The 18070-nt window shown below is 46.0% G+C and overlaps 1 protein-coding gene across 2 annotated transcripts; it reads right to left on the reverse strand.

Annotated features, from left to right (window-relative positions):
• Positions 1 to 2832: 2832 nt before the first annotated feature.
• On the reverse strand, positions 2833 to 17040 carry scarb2a (scavenger receptor class B, member 2a). 2 transcript variants are annotated; one of them, XM_040195055.2, is made up of 13 exons: positions 16153 to 17040; positions 12221 to 12378; positions 11920 to 12067; positions 11427 to 11621; positions 10839 to 10930; positions 10333 to 10452; positions 9726 to 9904; positions 8701 to 8819; positions 8276 to 8349; positions 8078 to 8129; positions 7834 to 7986; positions 6745 to 6792; positions 2833 to 6447 (listed from the first exon to the last, which is right to left on the reverse strand). In XM_040195055.2, the coding sequence occupies exons 1-13, from the start codon at positions 16273 to 16275 to the stop codon at positions 6325 to 6327; spliced, it is 1584 nt and encodes a 527-aa protein (XP_040050989.2). In that variant the 5' UTR covers positions 16276 to 17040; the 3' UTR covers positions 2833 to 6324. The 2 variants fall into 2 exon arrangements, with proteins under 2 accessions (XP_040050989.2, XP_077943617.1); XM_078087491.1 differs by lacking the exon at positions 6745 to 6792.
• Positions 17041 to 18070: the final 1030 nt, after the last annotated feature.

Here is an 18070-nt window from a genome sequence, read left to right on the forward strand (position 1 = left end):
CCTCCTACACATTTTCAGTCAATTGTAATTGGCTTCGAATATTAACTTGCATCAAATTATTGTATTTTCCTGGACAGTCGAAGTAGTTTCCGTGGACGCCAGCAGGGAGCACAACAGACACGCACAAACGCGGCTGGCTGAGATGCCTGAATGCTCCGACTGGTGAGTCACCAACTGCAGCCGCAGGGACAGTTAGTAGAAATTAAACCGCATTATCTCCCTGTGAGCCGACAGTGGTTCAACCGTCAAATGATAAAGTGTTTCAAGCGGGTGGGTGTTAAAATATGAAACGAGATTTGATGAAGTTGCATTTGCACACAGCATTTAAGTTTGTGCTAAAAATTTGACCTGTTTTCAGCTCCTGGTTCAGATATTTTGAAGGGAATAGACACATATTAATAAAAGCAATATGTGAACATTTTATTATCAATTTGTTTCACTTTCTCTTCAAGAACGAGCTCATTTACACTACAGTGCATAACTAAGAGCTGCAGCCTGGCTGGCTCATCTCAACTACTTTCTCCCTGTTATCGCCCAAAGGTAAAGGTAGGTGTCCGCCTACCCTCACCTATAAAAGTCGCTTAATAAAACGTTTTCATGTGTATTAACACTTTGCATCTTTTTTTCTCTCGTGTGTTCGTTTAAGTAAAAGAAAGAAAAGAAACCAGTCGGCCTTTTCGTTTTGCACACTTCATTTTGACGGCACTCAACTCAACTCCAACTCACTGTGAAATGTAAAAGTTGATGGTTTTTTAAATGAAATAGAAGATGCATGAAAGACACAAGAAGTGAGCTTTGAGTTGGCTGTTTGTTATGTTCTTCTTTTCACATACCAGCTCCCCCCTCAACCCAACAAAGAGGCTCACATGCTGGTGACAATGAAAGAGACAGTTAACAGTTGGACCTCTTCTCCCCAGTGTGTCGCAGGGGGGGGGGTCGCATCTATTGTTTACTGTCTGCAGGTGGTCTTAAGCTGCTGGAGCGTTGCCCTAATGGAGACATTTGAAAGAAAGATTCTCAATCAACTTGAGCGTCTTAAGGCGCTGGATGGATTAGGCCTCTGCTGAAGGCCTAACTTCACTTAACTAACATTAAAGTGCCCCCCCGGCCCGAAAGGGAACAAGTGGTCGATTACGGTTGGTATTTATGTTATGAATTTATGGAGCTTCATTTGTTGGTAGGTTTTTGTCACGTTTGTCTTGTTAAACCTAATATAACATAACTTTATTTTTAAAATTACACTGTATTACCATCTTCAGCTCGAATTGCCAGTTTGCTTTTATATTTTAAGCAATTATTCACTAAAAAAATGAACCCAAGTGAACACTTGTCTACAATATTTTATTTAAACCCAAATAACAGGAAATACTTATGATCAACACATGGTTTGAACCATAAAAATAGGTGATAATGACAAGATTTAATTTAATTAATAAATTGTTTATGAAAACATTTGGTCATTAACTGGTCTTTTGAGCGATATCTCTAAAAGAAATGTAGGTTCCTGTCAGCCTTTTACTTCATTTAGTTGTCAAAGTAAGTCAGATTCATAACTGAGTTTTTCCTTGCAAAGGAAATGGGTTATTCTAAGTTCAAAGATGCTAAAGACCACAATGAAACTAGACTTCAGAGGGTACAAGAAATGAGCAGCGGATAAGCGCGTCAGTCAAAGCGTCAGCCTGCACGAGCGTCGACCCGATAAGGTCAATCAAGTCCCTGAAGAAGTGAGCACTGTACAACTGATGGAAAAAAAGCGAAGACGAGAGAGGCCGCGTGTGACGCCCGCGGACCCTGAAACGATGATATCGAGGACGGACAAATAACGCGAGGCCTCGAAAGAGTTCAAGCGAGGAGAACGCGACTTCCCCCGAGGCCACAAGTTTGAACACAGCTGCAGCCGCACGACTCACATCACCCGTGTGGATTTATCTGCTACACAGACATGTGACCTGTGGACGCAGTTCAGCTGGTGTTTTTCCCCCATGCGGGAGAAATGAATAAAACGAGTGAAGATATATCTGCTCAGTGTGCATAAATGAAGGATTTTGCACCTGGATGCGTTGAATGTTATGAATGAGAGAGATTAGAAAAAGTCCTTGTTCTCTGACCTCTGTCTGTTTGTCCGGCTTCTCAAGGGAAAAAGAAAAAAAGAATAATCACACAACTTTGACCTGTATGTTTATAAAAAAACAAAAAGATGTCAGTACTGCTTTTAACACACTTTAAAAAAACATAAAATATAAGCCACATGTTATTCATGGGGCATTCAAGGGCATTATGTGAAACGCTGGACTTTATAACACAAGGTGACATTTAACCACTTGTGAATACAATAGCGTAGGATTCTAAAGCAGATGTTTGATGATTTGGACAAACATGCTTGTTTGTGGTGAAGCTGGCAGGTTCAGCGTAGCATGGAAATAAAGCTAAAACTGCGAGCGTGGCTTCGCTAATGCTAATAGTTGAGTCATAATAGTTTAGTGTCCTTTGATGCTACGCTAAGCTTTAAAGATGTAGCCTTATTTTGATTGAACAATATGAAAGTGGCAGCAATACAAAATAAGTGAAATAAGCTAAACCCTGACTTTTAACCGTGCAACTAGAAGTAAATTCAACTTCACTCAAGGTGGTAAAAATAGATCATTTAGATGGTTTTAAAATATTTAAATGCTTGGAATTGAGTATTTAGTTTGCCAAAAGGTATTCAGGAGCCATTAAACTCCAAATAATGAGTTTAGTTGCTTACAAACTGAAACCTACTACGTTCATACAAACCTACCAAACCAAACCTATTAATCTCATGACCGTTAATCAAAAGACAGCAGACGACTGTGACCTTTTGCACTCAAGTGCAGCTTTTATTTTTTTGCAAATACACTATAAATGTTTACAAAAGCACTGTAGAAACATCTGTGCAGTGTAAATTATCAAAACTAAAAATGGATATTACTTATTATTCGTTTTGCACCGCACATGACAAGGATTGTCATTTTCAGCAGCAAAACAAATAAGAAATATCAAGAGGAGACGTCTGTTAGTGACTTCAAAACATCAAACTGGGCAGATGCAGTTGTTACAACAGAGAGGGAAACAATAATAAAGGATGGTATGGCACTAGTGCTCATCCCTGAAGGAGGGCTTCATTCATCTAGATTAGGTTTACACAGCATCAATGTGTTACTTTACTCAGTCATCGAGATAATCAGCCTTCCAGTAAAAAAAACCACTTCGGTTCGACAGATGTGGTGCTTGAGCTCCACAAACAAATTCACTCACACAAGTTCTCAGACACCCAAATCTTAAACCATTCATGAACACGCTTACAGACAGTTAACAGGTCTCTGGACAGCTCACACTGCCACATACTGGTCCATCTTTAACACTTTTTGTATTTTCAGTGTTGAAAAAAAAATGAAATCAGTAATGAAAAGTAATAGAACCATTAAAGAAAAAAACTAAATAAAAAGGAAACAAGAAATGCTTGAGTTAAAGAAAAGATACATAAATATTGTGTGGCCCCTTACAAATCGATTAGTTTTACACAACGCCGTATTGCTTTGTCTTATATAATACTGACATCAGCTCACAAAGAGCATCAAGTACTTTTCTTTGCTCCTGGTGGACAAAAAAAAACAACAAAAAAAAAAAACGGCAATACCCATCAATCCAACTTGTGAAATTTCTTCTGTTTTCTTGCCTTATTGTAGAAAAGGCACATGGACACATGTTAACGCTCACACAACACCGCTGAAAATACTTAAAGGTTGCACAATAAAAAAGGAAAAGAAATGTGTTGGCCGGTGGTTTTGTGGTACGAGCGTTATGACAGGAGAGTAAACTCGGCGCCGGGGCAGATCTATTAGGTTATCTTTGGTCAAGCAAGGATTGGACCCAAAGGTCGGTGCAGTAGAGGTCAGACAGTGGATGACCCGGGTGTGCGTGTTTGAAAAGACGCTGTGCAAGCACGGCACCACACACACACAACTCCCGGGATTAAGGTCTCTACAGGTCGTTTTTTTTCTTCTTTTTTTAAAAAGGTTGATAACGATGTACTGTGAGTTTGCACAAGGCGGTGCTTGCTTCCATGTAGGTGGAATAAAAAGGCCTTTAGTGAAGTGATTCAACCTTAATGGAACACTTGAACGTCTCCACCAGTGTTAAACGAACCCGGAATCCGACCTCTATCACCGATCTCAGACAAAGCGATCCGCCCTCTTTAAGCTTAGTACTCCTACAATGATTTCTTACTTCCACACCAGGGATATGGTCACGGTCAGCTAAGAAGAGGAACGAGTGTGTTAAGTGAGATACATTTACAAAAAGTGTTGCTCGTGATAAACTAGCTGCTAATTCCAATAAATGGAAGCAAGTTTAATGTTTTGTATCTTGTGCTCAGTTGTCAAAAAGGGGGGGTTGGCAACACAGAAAACCTCTGTGGGTCAACCTGGAACAGGATACGAGCACATATGTACAAATACAAGTCCATTAGGTTATGGCCTTTTTTTTTTTTTTTTTAGCAGCAGCAGCAAATAACAAAATACAAAAAGTATATCAAAAGAAGACACTCCATGTGCTGAAAAGCAAGTAACAGAGGCATGGATGCGTGTTCACATCAACATCCTTCACACTCGATAGCAACAAACCATTGAAATGTATTGAACGTATGGACCACCTGCATTAAACTAACGAGACAAACGACAAGGAAAAACACACAGGGCACAATTTCCAGGCAAAGTGCAGGGAATATTTCCACGATGACAGGATTATGGCCTTGAATTCACTTGCCATTAGCGACTACCACTGGGTTTGACTTGGCGAGGCGTGCGGTGGACAGAAAAATGAGAAGACACGAAACATAAAAAGACAAAACAGTGATTCAAGTGCTGCGTTTTTGCCCGAATGCCTCCAGCTCCTCGGCAAACCGATGACAGCACGGCGGCTCCATCAAAGCCGCCAAAGATCACGCCTTCTTTTTTTTTAACATATATATATATTCATGGCACTTTTGACAGTGTCTTTGACCAATCAGCTGTAAATATATATAGTAGGGGGGAAAAAAAGGAAAAAAAAACCTGGTAGTTGTGAGAGGACTGCTTTACGCAAGCCAAATTGTGCTTTATCTAATAAGTGTAGACGTGCAGGAGCGGTCGACACCGTCGCAAAGTTAGTGTCTTTCAGCACACCGAGAACGACTGTTTGCTGGATTTCGGTCAGAGGTATCGTATTGGTTCCCCTTTTACACATGTACAATAACACATGGAGACGTTTCCAGCTCATCTTCACAATGCAGGAACGCGCTGAACCATTGTAAGGCAGAAAGCAGGTTCAAGCCTCCCTTGGAAGTTCCGTGGGCGTCTTTTTGAAGGTGTGAAGAAGCCGAGCGCAAAAAAGGAGCAACTCTAGCAAGCTACTGGTGGCATCTTTAGTGACGTCATGGCTGAAACAGCCATCACCTTCACCGATGAGGACTTGGAAATTCCGCTGAATATTGGTTTAACTAGTGTTCTGGAGGGATTGGGAGGGGGTGGCGGTGATTGGGTGCAATGATTCACCGTAAGGGGACAAAAAGACAAATGCTATAAATAGTTCGGCTCAGTGTTTTTTTTCCTCTACACTCTTTTTTTAAATTTATTTTTTCTTTGTTTCTACAAAAAAAAAAAAAAAAAAAAGGGTGTGCCAAGTCCAGTTTTTATTAGCATAAGAAACACGTTACGCTCCAAGCGAAGGAGCTCAGAGTTCTGTCCTAAGCATTCGGTTGAAGGGGGCTTTTAAAAAAAAAAAAAAAAAAACACACGTTCTCCCCTGACGGAGAGGAAAGAAGCGTGGAACCCGTCAGTGACGCCGCCCGCGGTTGTTCTGCTTAATACTAAAACCCTCTCGGCGCGACGTCAGCCTGCTGGGAGGATCGTCGCCCCCAGAGACACCTTTTCTACGCGCTCCCTCGGGAGGAATTATGGAAATAAAAAAGGGCCCGCCCGGCACGCGCCGCGCGCCCCCCGGGGTCCCTTAAGGCCGACCGGCGTGGAAAAGGAGGAATGAGAGTGTGGGAGTTTGTTTTGCGGTACGGCAGGCAGTGAGGGCCATGCTCAGCAGGTATAGCGGAGGCCGTAAGAGGGCTCAGTGAGAGCAGCATTGTTTTTGTTTGACTAAACATTTACAGGGGTTTGTGTCCCGCCCCTCCCCCTATCCCCCTGGAAAAAAAGTACTAAATTAGCCCGCTGTGTATGCACATCTGACACCCCTGTGCTGCTCCCTCGGGCCCCTTTCCTGAGCCCCACACTCTGGAGGGGGTGGGGTCGGGGTGGGGGTAGGGGGGGTCCTCGATCAACACTTCTGGGCCTCCACTGGAGACATGGCGATGTAGGAGCCGTTCCTCGTCGGCTGGTTGGCTGACGGCTCGTCGGGTTTGTCGCTGACCTGAGTGTAGGCCGTGTCGTCTTTGACCGTCTGAGCAGGAGAACAGAGGGAGAACCGTCAGTGCAAACCGTCAAAGTGGCCGGACGCCCAAATATTTATACTAAAAATGGGAATAAATGTGTGAGTGAAATGTGCACAGTACATCATGTTTGTCTGTGTGAATAAATATATATGTTCACAACAACCACTCCCACAAAAAGCATTAACTTCCACTGACAAAGCAATTACACTCAAAACAATATCATGTCCCATAAATTAAAAATTATAATGAATGATGTGTAAATTAAAAAAAGAGGAATAGCAAACAAGGCAAAAATTAAGACTTACAGTAAAAGAATGAAAAGCTTCAGTAAAATCAATACGTTTTACTTCATTCTAAAACAGAAACAGAAAAAAGGGGGAGTTACAGAAAATTGAAATTAGAACATGGTTAATACACTTCACATTGCAATTACGCATTTTTTTTAAAAACACCCTCTCAATTCTAAGCTTGCGGTCTAAGTGCAGTGAATGCTAAAGATACGGTTTGGCATTTCTGTAAATACTTCACCAAGTATTTGGATGCGGAAATTGATACCACTCATGTCCGTGTGTGGAATGCGTCGCTTCAGTAGTTAACGGAGTCTACTTTAGAGACTGGAAACAGGCTCTGTTCAAAAGCTCACTGACAGTATAAATGTATAAATCTAAGTCTAACATCAACAATTTATCAGGCTAAAAGCCGGAGCTAAAGGAAGCTGACGCGTTTCCAGTCTCAAATCAAACATTTAACACACTGGCATGAGTTTAACATCAATTCTTTCCTCCAACTCTCGATTAAACAAAGTGAAACATCTTCCACATTATTAACCATTAAATATGTTCCCATATTGCGGGCGACTGTTTGGACAGTGAATGACCTTAACGACAGTAATCCCACGAAGGCGACGGTCAGGGTTCAAATCAACAGTCGCCAGCGCAGATAAGAGCGGTGAAAGTGTGCGGCACATTATTCTCCCGGGTTTTCCAATTCAACGCTGAGTCGTGCTAAGCTAGCTCGTAGCTACACTGACTGTTAAAGAACTGGGACCCTGAATACAAAGAGGCATCACCTGATAAAAAAAAAATTTCAAAAAAAAGGAAGAAAAAAAAAACATAAGCACCATATCAACCCGAAATTTAGGGAAAAACCAGATCATTCAGGATGCGTGCAGCGTGTTAGTTAACATGCAAAGTTTGGGGTTAAACCTGCCGCAGCTCAGTGAAGAAACATCCTAACCGTGCAAAATCCCACTTCCACAAAAACTCAGCATCTTCTGTGACATTCCCACTAAATGATTTACAATGTGGTCAGTGTCTACCGCACACGCACACACACACAGATTAATGCTACAGTGCAGTCGACAGCTATAAATGAGAGGGGGGGGGGGGTTGTACCTTCTTCTGGCGGTTTCGGCAGAACAAGACGACGAGCACCAGCAGCAGGATGATTCCCATGCCCACGATGAGCAGAGGGAAGTTAGACACGAGAGTCACGATGAGGAGCATCGTCCTCATCTGGGATGCAGAATCGTCGTCAATGGTCGCCGTCTACAGTCGGGGGGGAGGGGGGAAGCATTGATTTTTGAGCCGCTTACGGGTTTTTTTACGAGAACGGGGTTGTGTCGAAATAAATCCTCACCTCATTGACGAACATGATGGGGAAAATGGTCTCGTTGATTAACTTGGTTATGCTGAAACGACAAAAAAAAAAGTGAGACTGAAGTCGGGGGGCGGGGGGCGGGGGGGGGGAGGACATCTGGCTCGACATGCGGCCCGAAATGAGGACATCGGTGTGGCAACAGCAAAGTGGGTCAAAGTTTGACAAAGCGCGACTTACGGGAAGCCTTGGACTCGTTTCAGGATGATATTGAGCTGAGCCCTCTTGCAGGCCCGGATGGGGACGCCAGTGGTCTGAAACACACAGCAGCACAAAGACGTCTCAGAGCGGCTCCTCAAATCCGGGAAGGAGAACTCAACTATTAACCCTTCGTTTCCCCATCTCACGTTCCCCTCCTCAGTATGCGTTGTTGTTGTTGTTGTTGTTATTGCTGTTCACACGAAACGTCAAGCAGATAACTGCAGGACACGACTGTAGTAAATACGGATCAACAACTGCTTCCTGTCGTCTGTACATGAATCACACCAGACACACAGTGATCGCTACAACTCCCGTCATTTAGATAACGGCGGTCATTAACCAGCAAGGTTGAGCGCAGCTTCCTCTGTAACCGGTCGGGGGGGGGAATGGGGCGTTGGTCGTACCGGCTGCAGGTCGAGGTACGTCTCGTGCTCCTCCTTGTTGGGGCTCAGCCCCTCAACGGCGTTGATGTACTTGGGGTCTGCTTGATAGAAGTGGGGGAAAGACACCACGATGGGAGCACCTGGGGGGGGGGGGGGAAGCAATGGAGACACACATGAGTGTTGCAATCAAACATGATGAGTGTTCCAAAAGAAGGTGCAGCAGATAGTGTGTGTGTGTGTGTGTGTGTGTGTGACCCTAAAGAAATGTTCCCGCAGCATTTAACACCATTTCTGCCTTTCGTACATATGGAGTGGTTTTAATTTGATCAATTGTTTCTTTAAACCTACATTCCCAAATACAAACAGTCCGAATGCTATTCTCAGGTTGAAACTACACTGGATTCAGGTTTAAAAATACTGCTGCTAAAACAGACACCATTTTATAAGCATAGATCCGGATGGTATTACGCAGAGTTACCTTTTGCATTTAGAACTAAACTGTACATTACTTTGCACGTGACAACCGGGCTTGGCTGTGATTTGTGAGGCATCCAATGAGAGCCAAAGTTCTCCAATCGGACGCATTTGCCTCATGCGCGGACGCAGGTTTTAGCCCACGAATCAACTCATACAAGTATTAAATTGGTTTCTGCCACAAGGACTTTGTAAGCTGGAATCAAATTAAACCTCATTTGCCGGTTAATTGTACAAACACGGCGAGTGTTCCAGCAGTGCATCTGTGGTGAGAATACTTTGTCCGTCCTCGTGCGTCCCGCCTTATCAGAGCCATCGCACTCCAGTCAATGACCACCATAAAGCACTTGAATGGCCTCCACACACACAGGCGGCCCGGTTAATCATTGAACCGCGCGCTGAGTAAAAATCTGGTTCAAACTGCTGGAATGTCAGATACCAGGCAGGGGGGAGATGGCTGGGGACGGAAAGGAGATTTTTTGGGGGGGGGGGGGTGGGTGTAACTGGGTCAGACTCTCTGGCACCGCAGGGTGGGGGTGGGGGGGGGGGGGGGGGGGGATGCAGTCCTTCACCTTCTCGACAGACGCTGACTTTGAGCACCCCGGTGCCGAGGCAGTCCCCCGCCGGCACGCAGAAGCCCGCGTTGGTGGGGTTCTCTTTGGGGTTCATGAGAACGTCGTTGGGGGGGGCGAAGCGGTACGCCTGGATGCCTTTCACCTCGACGTCTTTAACATAGCCTAGATGGATGGACCTGAGGGGAAAAAAGAAAGAAAATGCAGCTCACAGACTATTTTCGTGTTTTTTAGATCTACGCACAAAGTCCTGTCAGGAAGTCTAAATTTAGAGCTAACAAGAAGGAAACGTTGCGTGCCGACTACACAAGGAAATGTGGCACGAAGATGATCACTTCCAAGTCATTCCTCAAAGCATCTATGAAGTATGGCCGCATGCGTTTGGAGTTCATGGACACCCTTATCAGGCGTTGTAATATCATCAGGGATTGTAACAACCACGACTCGGGTCCCTTATCAGTGGGCTCATAACAATATTGTGTGTGTGTGTGTGTGTGTGTGAGAGAGAGACTCGGTTGATCCAGTTTCCGGGGCGTTGTGGTCCTCGCCCGACCGCAGCGCTTCCACTGTAAACACATTAACGACCACATGAGCGGCGCGTGCATACCTGCAGAGATCTGCAGCGAAGATGTAGAGCAGCTCGTTCCGGTTGATCAGCGGGTGGAAGACGGCGCCGTCCGTGCCGTTGATCATGTTGCTCTGATTTGAAGACCACCACGACATCTTCCTATTGAGTCAGAGGACAACTGGCGATATTAGTGAACGCCTTTACTTGCAGCCACACCCCAGTACTGCACATATTAAATGTACCGTAAGTGTCGATACCAAGTTGAGGAATTTCCACTTCAAGAAAGTTCAAATGACCAAAAGAAGCAGAGCGTAGAAATGAATCATCTCAACAAATGTGTTTCCTGCAGAATGAGTAGTACTTTTACTTGTCATTCTTACAACACTGGTGTATTTTTATCGTGGGATTGGGTGGGGGTCAGTAATTACTGTTAAATGTGAATATCGTGCTTGGGGGGGGGGAGTGGAAGCCACGTGCCAACAAGAGGGAGCTTATGCCATCATTGAGGAAAGCAGGAAATGTGCCCGACATGAAGACGCATGTACCTCAAGCCGTTCCAAGTGTCGATCTTGCCGTAGTCCAGGTAGTTCTCCTCCCCGGTGTGGAACACAAATTCGCCTTCATGGGTGCCATTTTTCTGAATGAAACAAAGACCAGGTTTAGAGAAAGCTGCTAGGACGAACAACATGGATACAGCTTGTGTTCAAGGGCGGGATTGAGAAGGAAACGCCGTTTGGATTCTTGACCCTTATCACCCAACACAGCAAGGCATTTGGAAGCAATTAGAAGAGAACATTTAATTTAACATTTAATTGAATAATGGTGAAAAATACGAATTGTTGACTTCTACATTCGACTTTCATTGTCTTTAAATTGCTTGTTTTGTCATAAATGAATAAATGCTGCGCTCAGGATCACAAGGCTCCCGTCGAGCTGCAGACGCTGCTCTATCGATAGGAAGTCCAAGCCTCTTTCGTCAGCATGTGACCGATCTCACTTCTCTTACGGCCGTCTGTCCTCTCAAGAAACCCCCTGACAATCAGCAGGCGACGCGCTTTTTTTCTTTAAAGGGTTTTGAACTACAATAACGTCAAGCTCGCCGCTCAAAGTACACCCGGGAAAGTAAAACGTACCTTCCACATCAGCCCAAAGTATTCGTCCACCTCGGGCTTCAAGGAGTGGACCTTTGTGAGAACAGGGTCTTTGAAGCCCCACAGGACCTCGTGGACCGTGCGGGTCATGAACACCTCGATGCCCAGGCTCTTCAAGTACATGGAAACCGCAGTTCGCAGGAAGAAGGAGTAGGAGTTCAGCTCGTTCATGATCGCCTAAGGACGAAGAATCGCAAAACAAAACAAAAAGCAAGTCAGGGAAGTGAAAGATGGGCCAAATCTCACGGTAAAAAAAGTGCAAAAGTTTCAGTTCACGAGGCCTGTCCCTCTTTGCCTGAAAATGACCTCAGTTCGTACGTTGGACACAGAATGACACAATAAAACGAAGAGGACAATGGCCTGGAATTTGTTATGGAACAACACTCAGACAGACGTGCCAACCGAAGGGGATGTGATCGCTGGCCGCCCTGAGTCATAACAACACACATTATCCTGTCCAGGCGCAGCGTCTCACCACAAACGGGATGTTCACGGTCCTGATCAGGTCGACCTCGGGGTTGCCAGCGGACTTCTCCGGCACAAACACAAAGGTTTTGGGGTTGAGGGCGTAAAGCTTGGTTCCGTTCTCCAGGAAGGTGATGTTCACCCGCGGCCGGTATTCCCTGTTGTGCGTAAGGCAGTTAGTCCAGATGTCTTTTGTTTTGATTTTTAAAAAACCCCAAACACACAGCAGTAACACAATGATTACACAATGACCAGATGTGAGACTTTTAGGAGCACATCGGGGAGGGGGGGGGGGGGGGGGGGGGGGGTACCTGTAAGTATATGGTCCGATCTGTTTAACAGCTGCCTTCCCACCCGCCAAGAACACCTCTGGATTGGTGACGTTGAAGAAGTAATACTCCATATAAACGGGTGGAGGTGGATTCTTCCATCCTTCAAACATTTGGCTATTCTCGGTCAGGGTAATTTCCTATAAAAACAAAACAAAAGCAAAACATTAAGATTGAGCAAGAGCAAAAGTTTTTTTTTTTGTTGCATTTGGGCGTTTTCAAAGCTCGTCACTGCTGCGGGTGAGAAGCGTCTGAGCAGCACACACGGCACTCTGCAGGCAGCTCGCGCATGGGCCAAAAAAACACACACCCAAAAAAGGGGAAGCCGAGAAAAGTACTCGATGGCAGAAAACTTTAGCAAATACTGCACCCCGGCGCTGACCGCAGCAAGGCAAGGCGCCCGCTGTGGGCGACTAGTCGGCAAAAACAGCACAGCAACATGTGGCAATAACAAAACGCAGCGGACGCCATCGAACTACAGGCTGGATGTCAGGTGTGTGTTCACGCTTCACAAAGAGGGGATGGCCTCACAGATGTTTTGAAGGTAATGAGTTGTGGAGAAAAGCAAAAAAAGAATAATGGTTTTAGTCATTCAGAAGAAACCTTCGTGGGCCTAAAGTCTCAACGTGAAAGCACAGAGTGAACAACGTCTCCCTCGGAGCTCCCAGCGCGTCGATTACCCACGGGAACCAGCACGCCGCTTCTATTCTTCGTTTGAGGTGTATTTTTAAACCCCTGGGGAGAGGATAAATTACCCAGGCGCACTTGAGAGGCTTTACATTGTTTTCTGCAAACGGACGCCCGTTGTGAAAATATAGTTTTAAAAGGTGTGGCCGGCACTTCCTGCTTGGGTTTCGACTTCCTAACTTCAAACAGGGTTTGTTCTATAGAATCATTTGCATCAGCTTTGTTGGAGCGGTTGAAGATGAATATCTGCTCTGATAGTCTGAGGGAGAGATAAAAGTAAAATTCTGACTTTTCTCTTTTGTAAACAGCTTTTGTAAAAACAGGCCAAATACCAGATATTAAGTTTACGTTGATATGAAACAGAAAAAGCAGCAAATGTTCACGTTGAAGAGGATTCTCTGCTTGGATGAATCAACCGCGCCGTGCTCAGCATGAGCTTTCATTGCACGTCTGTTGTTTTATTCACATATCAAAAATTACAGAATCACTGATGTGACATGGCGCATTCAACCCAGCTTAGGTGACGTCAATGCTGCGTCGCTGGATGCAAAATATGGACTTTGAGGTATTTAAGCGGAAGGATTCTCCCGAGTCTCCAGCATCTCTTATTCGGTGTCCTGATTAAGGCGTGAAGGGAAACCAGGTAAGGCCACGGAGGCGCATGACAATCACATGAAAACAACGTGCCAACGAAGCCACATTTCACCGACAAAATGAAAACGTTTGACTTTAAAAACATGTCTGCCTGCAGCATTGTGTGTGTGTGTGTGTGTGTGTGTGTGTGTGTGTGCGCAGCCTGACATGAAGCCTTTTGTTTGCGCACCTTGAACAAAGGTCCTTCAAAAGGCCTTCAATAGTTATGTGAACATCATTTATCGCTCAGCACCCCCCCCCCAAAAAAAACCTTGATCTATTACGAACAGAAAAACAAAGTGGAATGGTTTCGTCAGTGCAATCGAACTAAAGTGTTGTCCTTTCGTCAGCGGATCAGGGACTCAAACCCCGGCGGGGCCCAGCGGACGCGTGCTGGGACCAGATCCGGCTTTTAACTGCACAGGGGGAAAAGGGGTAAACAGGGGGGCACTCAAAGCCGGGAAACGGTTGTCAAAAGTGACCTCCCTCGTTCCTTCAACTCTTTAATCAGTCAAACCACCTCCAAAAGCCTCCCCCCCCCCCCCGAGCAGGCCCGAGAGGAGCGGCACGCGTGGGTGCGTTTAGCTCCTCTGGTTTCCGTGTCGGGGCAGGCCGACTTGGGCTGAACAACAAGAGGCAACAAAGGTGGCTCGCAGGCACAAAATCACGCCCTGCAGGCCAAGAAGTCCTTGAAATTCCTCGCTCCGCACAAACAGGGAGGGAGAGAGATTCTGCACCCTGGAGGCAACTTTCCCCAAACAACTCCCCTGCATCGCTGCTACAGAGACACACATGCAAACGGGACATTGGGTCGGTTTTTTGGGAGGGACGGAGGGATTAGCCGCGCTGTCATTTCGTGTAAGCTGCAGCCGCATCAGAACGATGTGCCCCCCCCCCCCCCCCGTTGATGAACTTAGACTAACTCCTTTAAATTGGGTCCCCTGGGTGGCTGGCGTGATTTAGAATGAGACAAAAATGAGCCCCACCGCGCCCTAAATTTAACTATGGACAGTGTCAGGGAGGGGGGCGTTTTGGAATTTCCAAATTGGACAATATTGTGTGTGAGCTTTCTTTTTCCTCCTTAAAACCCAGAGGGGAGCGACAGCGAGGCGAAGACATCTGAAACTGGAAACAAATTGTGGCGTGAAAGGGGGGAATGAGAGAGATCCTAAAAAAAGCAGAGTGGGATAGAGTGCCAGCTGCCCACGACCCCACCAGCCCCACCCATGAACCGAGGGCCCCACCCCACCACCCATGAACCGAGGGGGCCCCCCCAGTCACTCGGACGTGCAAGTCCACCAGTCGCAACACCCTTCTACACAACTTGGAGTCCGGCGCACGTCAAGAATAAAAACTACACAACAACTTTTCATTAGAACATCAACATGAACGTGAATCACGACACAAAAAGTCAACGAGTTCCCAAAATTGTCCCCTGTGTGTGCGCGTTTACCCACCAACAGAACTTGTCTCAAGGCTGGGAAGGAATTGAATGAGCTCTGACTGACTTTTGAAGCAGTGAGGATTTTAAAAAAAGACCTGTGTTGGAAATGAAAGTGTCTTTTCTTTTTTTTTTTTAAATCAGCAGTGTTTTGCGCACACACACACACACACACACACACACACACACACACACACACACACATACTTAATTCTCAAACATTTAATCCTCTCAGTTAAGAAATGCAAGGACGTGTCAGTCGAATTGATGCCAGTGTGTGTGTGTGTGTGTGTGTGTGTGTGTGTGTGTGTGTGTGTGAGAGAGAGATCGAGGGGTTTATCCAACAGAAGGCTGGATTTCTGCCTCTCATCCTCCTCTGGATGTAAAACTTTCACACAAGTCAAAGACTCCCAGTGCACTCACCCAACACGCCCTTCCCCCATTACCCCCCCACAACCCACAACCCACCGTGTTCCACTGCTACAACCAAAAGAGTCAACACTAATAAGAAGTCAGCGTATTAAGTCTGTCAGACTAAATCATGTTTTTCCCCCCATTTCTACATCAACTAAAAAGGACCTTTCATTCCTGCGATGAAATGGGTGGGGGGTGGGGGGGGGTGTAAGGTCATGATAAACTCACCTCTGACAGTGGGAGTTTAGGGGCATTCCTACCTGAAGCAAAGCATTTGTATTTTTTTAAAGAGCTGCATGCCACGTCCGATGTTATTTAATCGCCATGCATTAACGCAATATTCATTAAAAAAACAAAAAACGAAGCTGCACAATCATGCAATGGGACGCTGCACAGACTCGCTGGGATCCTGCGGACCCGTGAAGGTGGGCGGGGGGACGAGGGGGGGGGGGGGTCATCCTGCTGAGCTGAAGCTGCAGAACGCAGCGAGAAAATGCGAATTATTTCTCACTCAAACGGCAAAAACAAAAGAAAAGAAAAGAAAAGAATTTAGACAATGTATCCCGTGGACGATCTTGTGACCCTGCATGCAGCCTATTCGACGGGATGCTGAATGCGCATGATTGACCACTGCAGATGACGCGCTCCGGGGTGACAGATGGAACAAGTGCGAAAGCATTACACACGGTTGTTGTGAAGGAATGAAAAAAAAAAAAAAAAAAAGAGACTACCGGCTCACCTTTTTTAAGCGGCTGTGGATCATTGTTTGGAAGACTTGAGCCACGACCAGGGCGATCCCCACGATCAGGAGGTGAGCGCACACGATGCCGGTGGCGTAAATGCAACAGGACCTGCGAGTCATGATGCCCGGTGGATGAGGCGTCCTCTCCGGGGAAGATATTCAATAAACAACTTCACTGAAGTCGATGATAACTTCCTCCTCCCCCTCCTCGAGAAATTCGTTCGGGCGATGTGCGGGATCGAGAGAGACCCGGATCCGGCGTTTGTCTCCGGGGCGGCAGATGCTCGCAGGGCGGGTTTAACCTTCGGCTCTTCCCGGCGAGGCTAAAACGAAACGATCAAAAGGAAAAGGGGGGGGTAAAAAAACGAAAAAGGATGGCACTTTATCATCGAAATGTGAAAGAGGACGCCTGAGCCCGAAAGGGGAGAGAGGGGGGAGTGAGCGGCTCGCAGGCGACGTTGAAATGAATCGGCAGCGCTGAGAGCATCGTAGAAGAAGAGCTGTGCCTCCTCCTCCTCCTCCTCCCCTTCCTCTCTGCGCAATAATGAACCCGGTCAGGCGCAAAAAGCGGCGCTGTGGGAGGCCGCCCGGTGGGTTTGTGCATGGGATGTTTTTGTTTTTATTTCACGAGGGAAGATGTCACCGTTCTAATAAAATAAAAACAAATCAATTAAAAAAAAACGCGGTATATGAACTCAAAACAAAAAAAAGCGGAAATAGCTTTTAATTGTTATTTTTGGTGCCCTCGAGCGCAATATATTCGTCGCTATTAACTTTAAACCGCCTTTTGTCGCAGCGATCATTTAAAGGCGTGATCCCGTCGCAAATAAGCGGCGGGTGTGAACATGCCGGAGGATTATGAATGAATGGGCCGCAGCGTGCTCGGGATTATACGCTGTAGTATTCCCGCGGGCGACTCTCCGTGAGACTCCACGGGGGTGTTTTGATGCAAATGTGCAGGAAACGATCGAAAACGTCTCTCTAAATTTTTAATGAATAGCTGCAAACTTTTGCGGCCGTGACATTCCATCGTGCATCACTCCCCGGTGGTGAGGATTGGGGAGATCCGTTACTTCTTTTCTTTTTTTTTTCCTCCCCGTTTTTTAAAATACCCGCATTCCCCTTTAATAAACCCAGCGTGGCCGTGAATAATGCCTCTTTCAAGCAAACCCACGAGCGCTGACGCGAGGTCTTTGTCCCGATGGCGGGGGCTCTCATTGGCTGCGGCCTCACGGACCACCGAGAGGCACGCCCCCCCTGCGCCCGCCGATTGGTGGGATACTGGCGAGTTCGATCGAGAACGTGATCGGCTGATGTTGGGGGCGGGGCTCCCGTTAAAGGGGATTGCGACGCCGCGAAGCTCTCGGCCGACGGACGGAGAGAGGAGGCTCGGCTTTAAGGAGGCATGATGCTGAGGAGGAATAACGGTACAAAAAAAAAACACACAAAAAAAAAGTTGATGGAGGATAAATGGTCTGCATTACGGTCATCGCGGGGAGAACTACCTCTAAATATGAAATACACATAAATCACAGGCAAATAAGAGCAGCTAGGGGCCTCTTCGCGGAGGGAACGTTGAGCAGTGGAGTTGACAGGATTTAGATGAACCGAGAGACAAAGTGTTAAGGGACACACACAAAAATCTACACAAGGAGTAAAATATACTATAATATGTTTAGAGTCAAAGAACAAACAACATGTCATGCAATTTTACAAACAGGATGAAGTGAATGTCAAAAATCACTTAGAATATTGAATATCTTCCACCTAGACAGCATCGGCTAATTTCTTGCCCTGATATCAAAGCTGGAAAGCGTACGTTTCATTACAGGTTTTTCTCAGCCCTATAAAGACTTTCTGTCTTTTATCTGCGCCGTTCAAACTGGTAGAGGGCCGAGGTGTAAAAAGGTGATGC

The sequence above is a fragment of the Gasterosteus aculeatus genome, chromosome 13 (genome assembly GCF_964276395.1).
Source record: "Gasterosteus aculeatus chromosome 13, fGasAcu3.hap1.1, whole genome shotgun sequence".
NCBI lineage: Eukaryota > Metazoa > Chordata > Actinopteri > Perciformes > Gasterosteidae > Gasterosteus > Gasterosteus aculeatus.

Coding starts and splice junctions, on each gene's coding strand:
- scarb2a (XM_040195055.2), bottom strand. CDS start 16,275: ATGACTCGCAGGTCCTGTTGCATTTACGCCACCGGCATCGTGTGCGCT. Junction 7,987..8,077: donor CCATCATGTTCGTCAATGAG/GTGAGGATTTAT, acceptor CCCCGACTGTAG/ACGGCGACCATTGACGACGA. Junction 6,448..6,744: donor AAGCTTTTCATTCTTTTACT/GTAAGTCTTAAT, acceptor TCTCCTGCTCAG/ACGGTCAAAGACGACACGGC.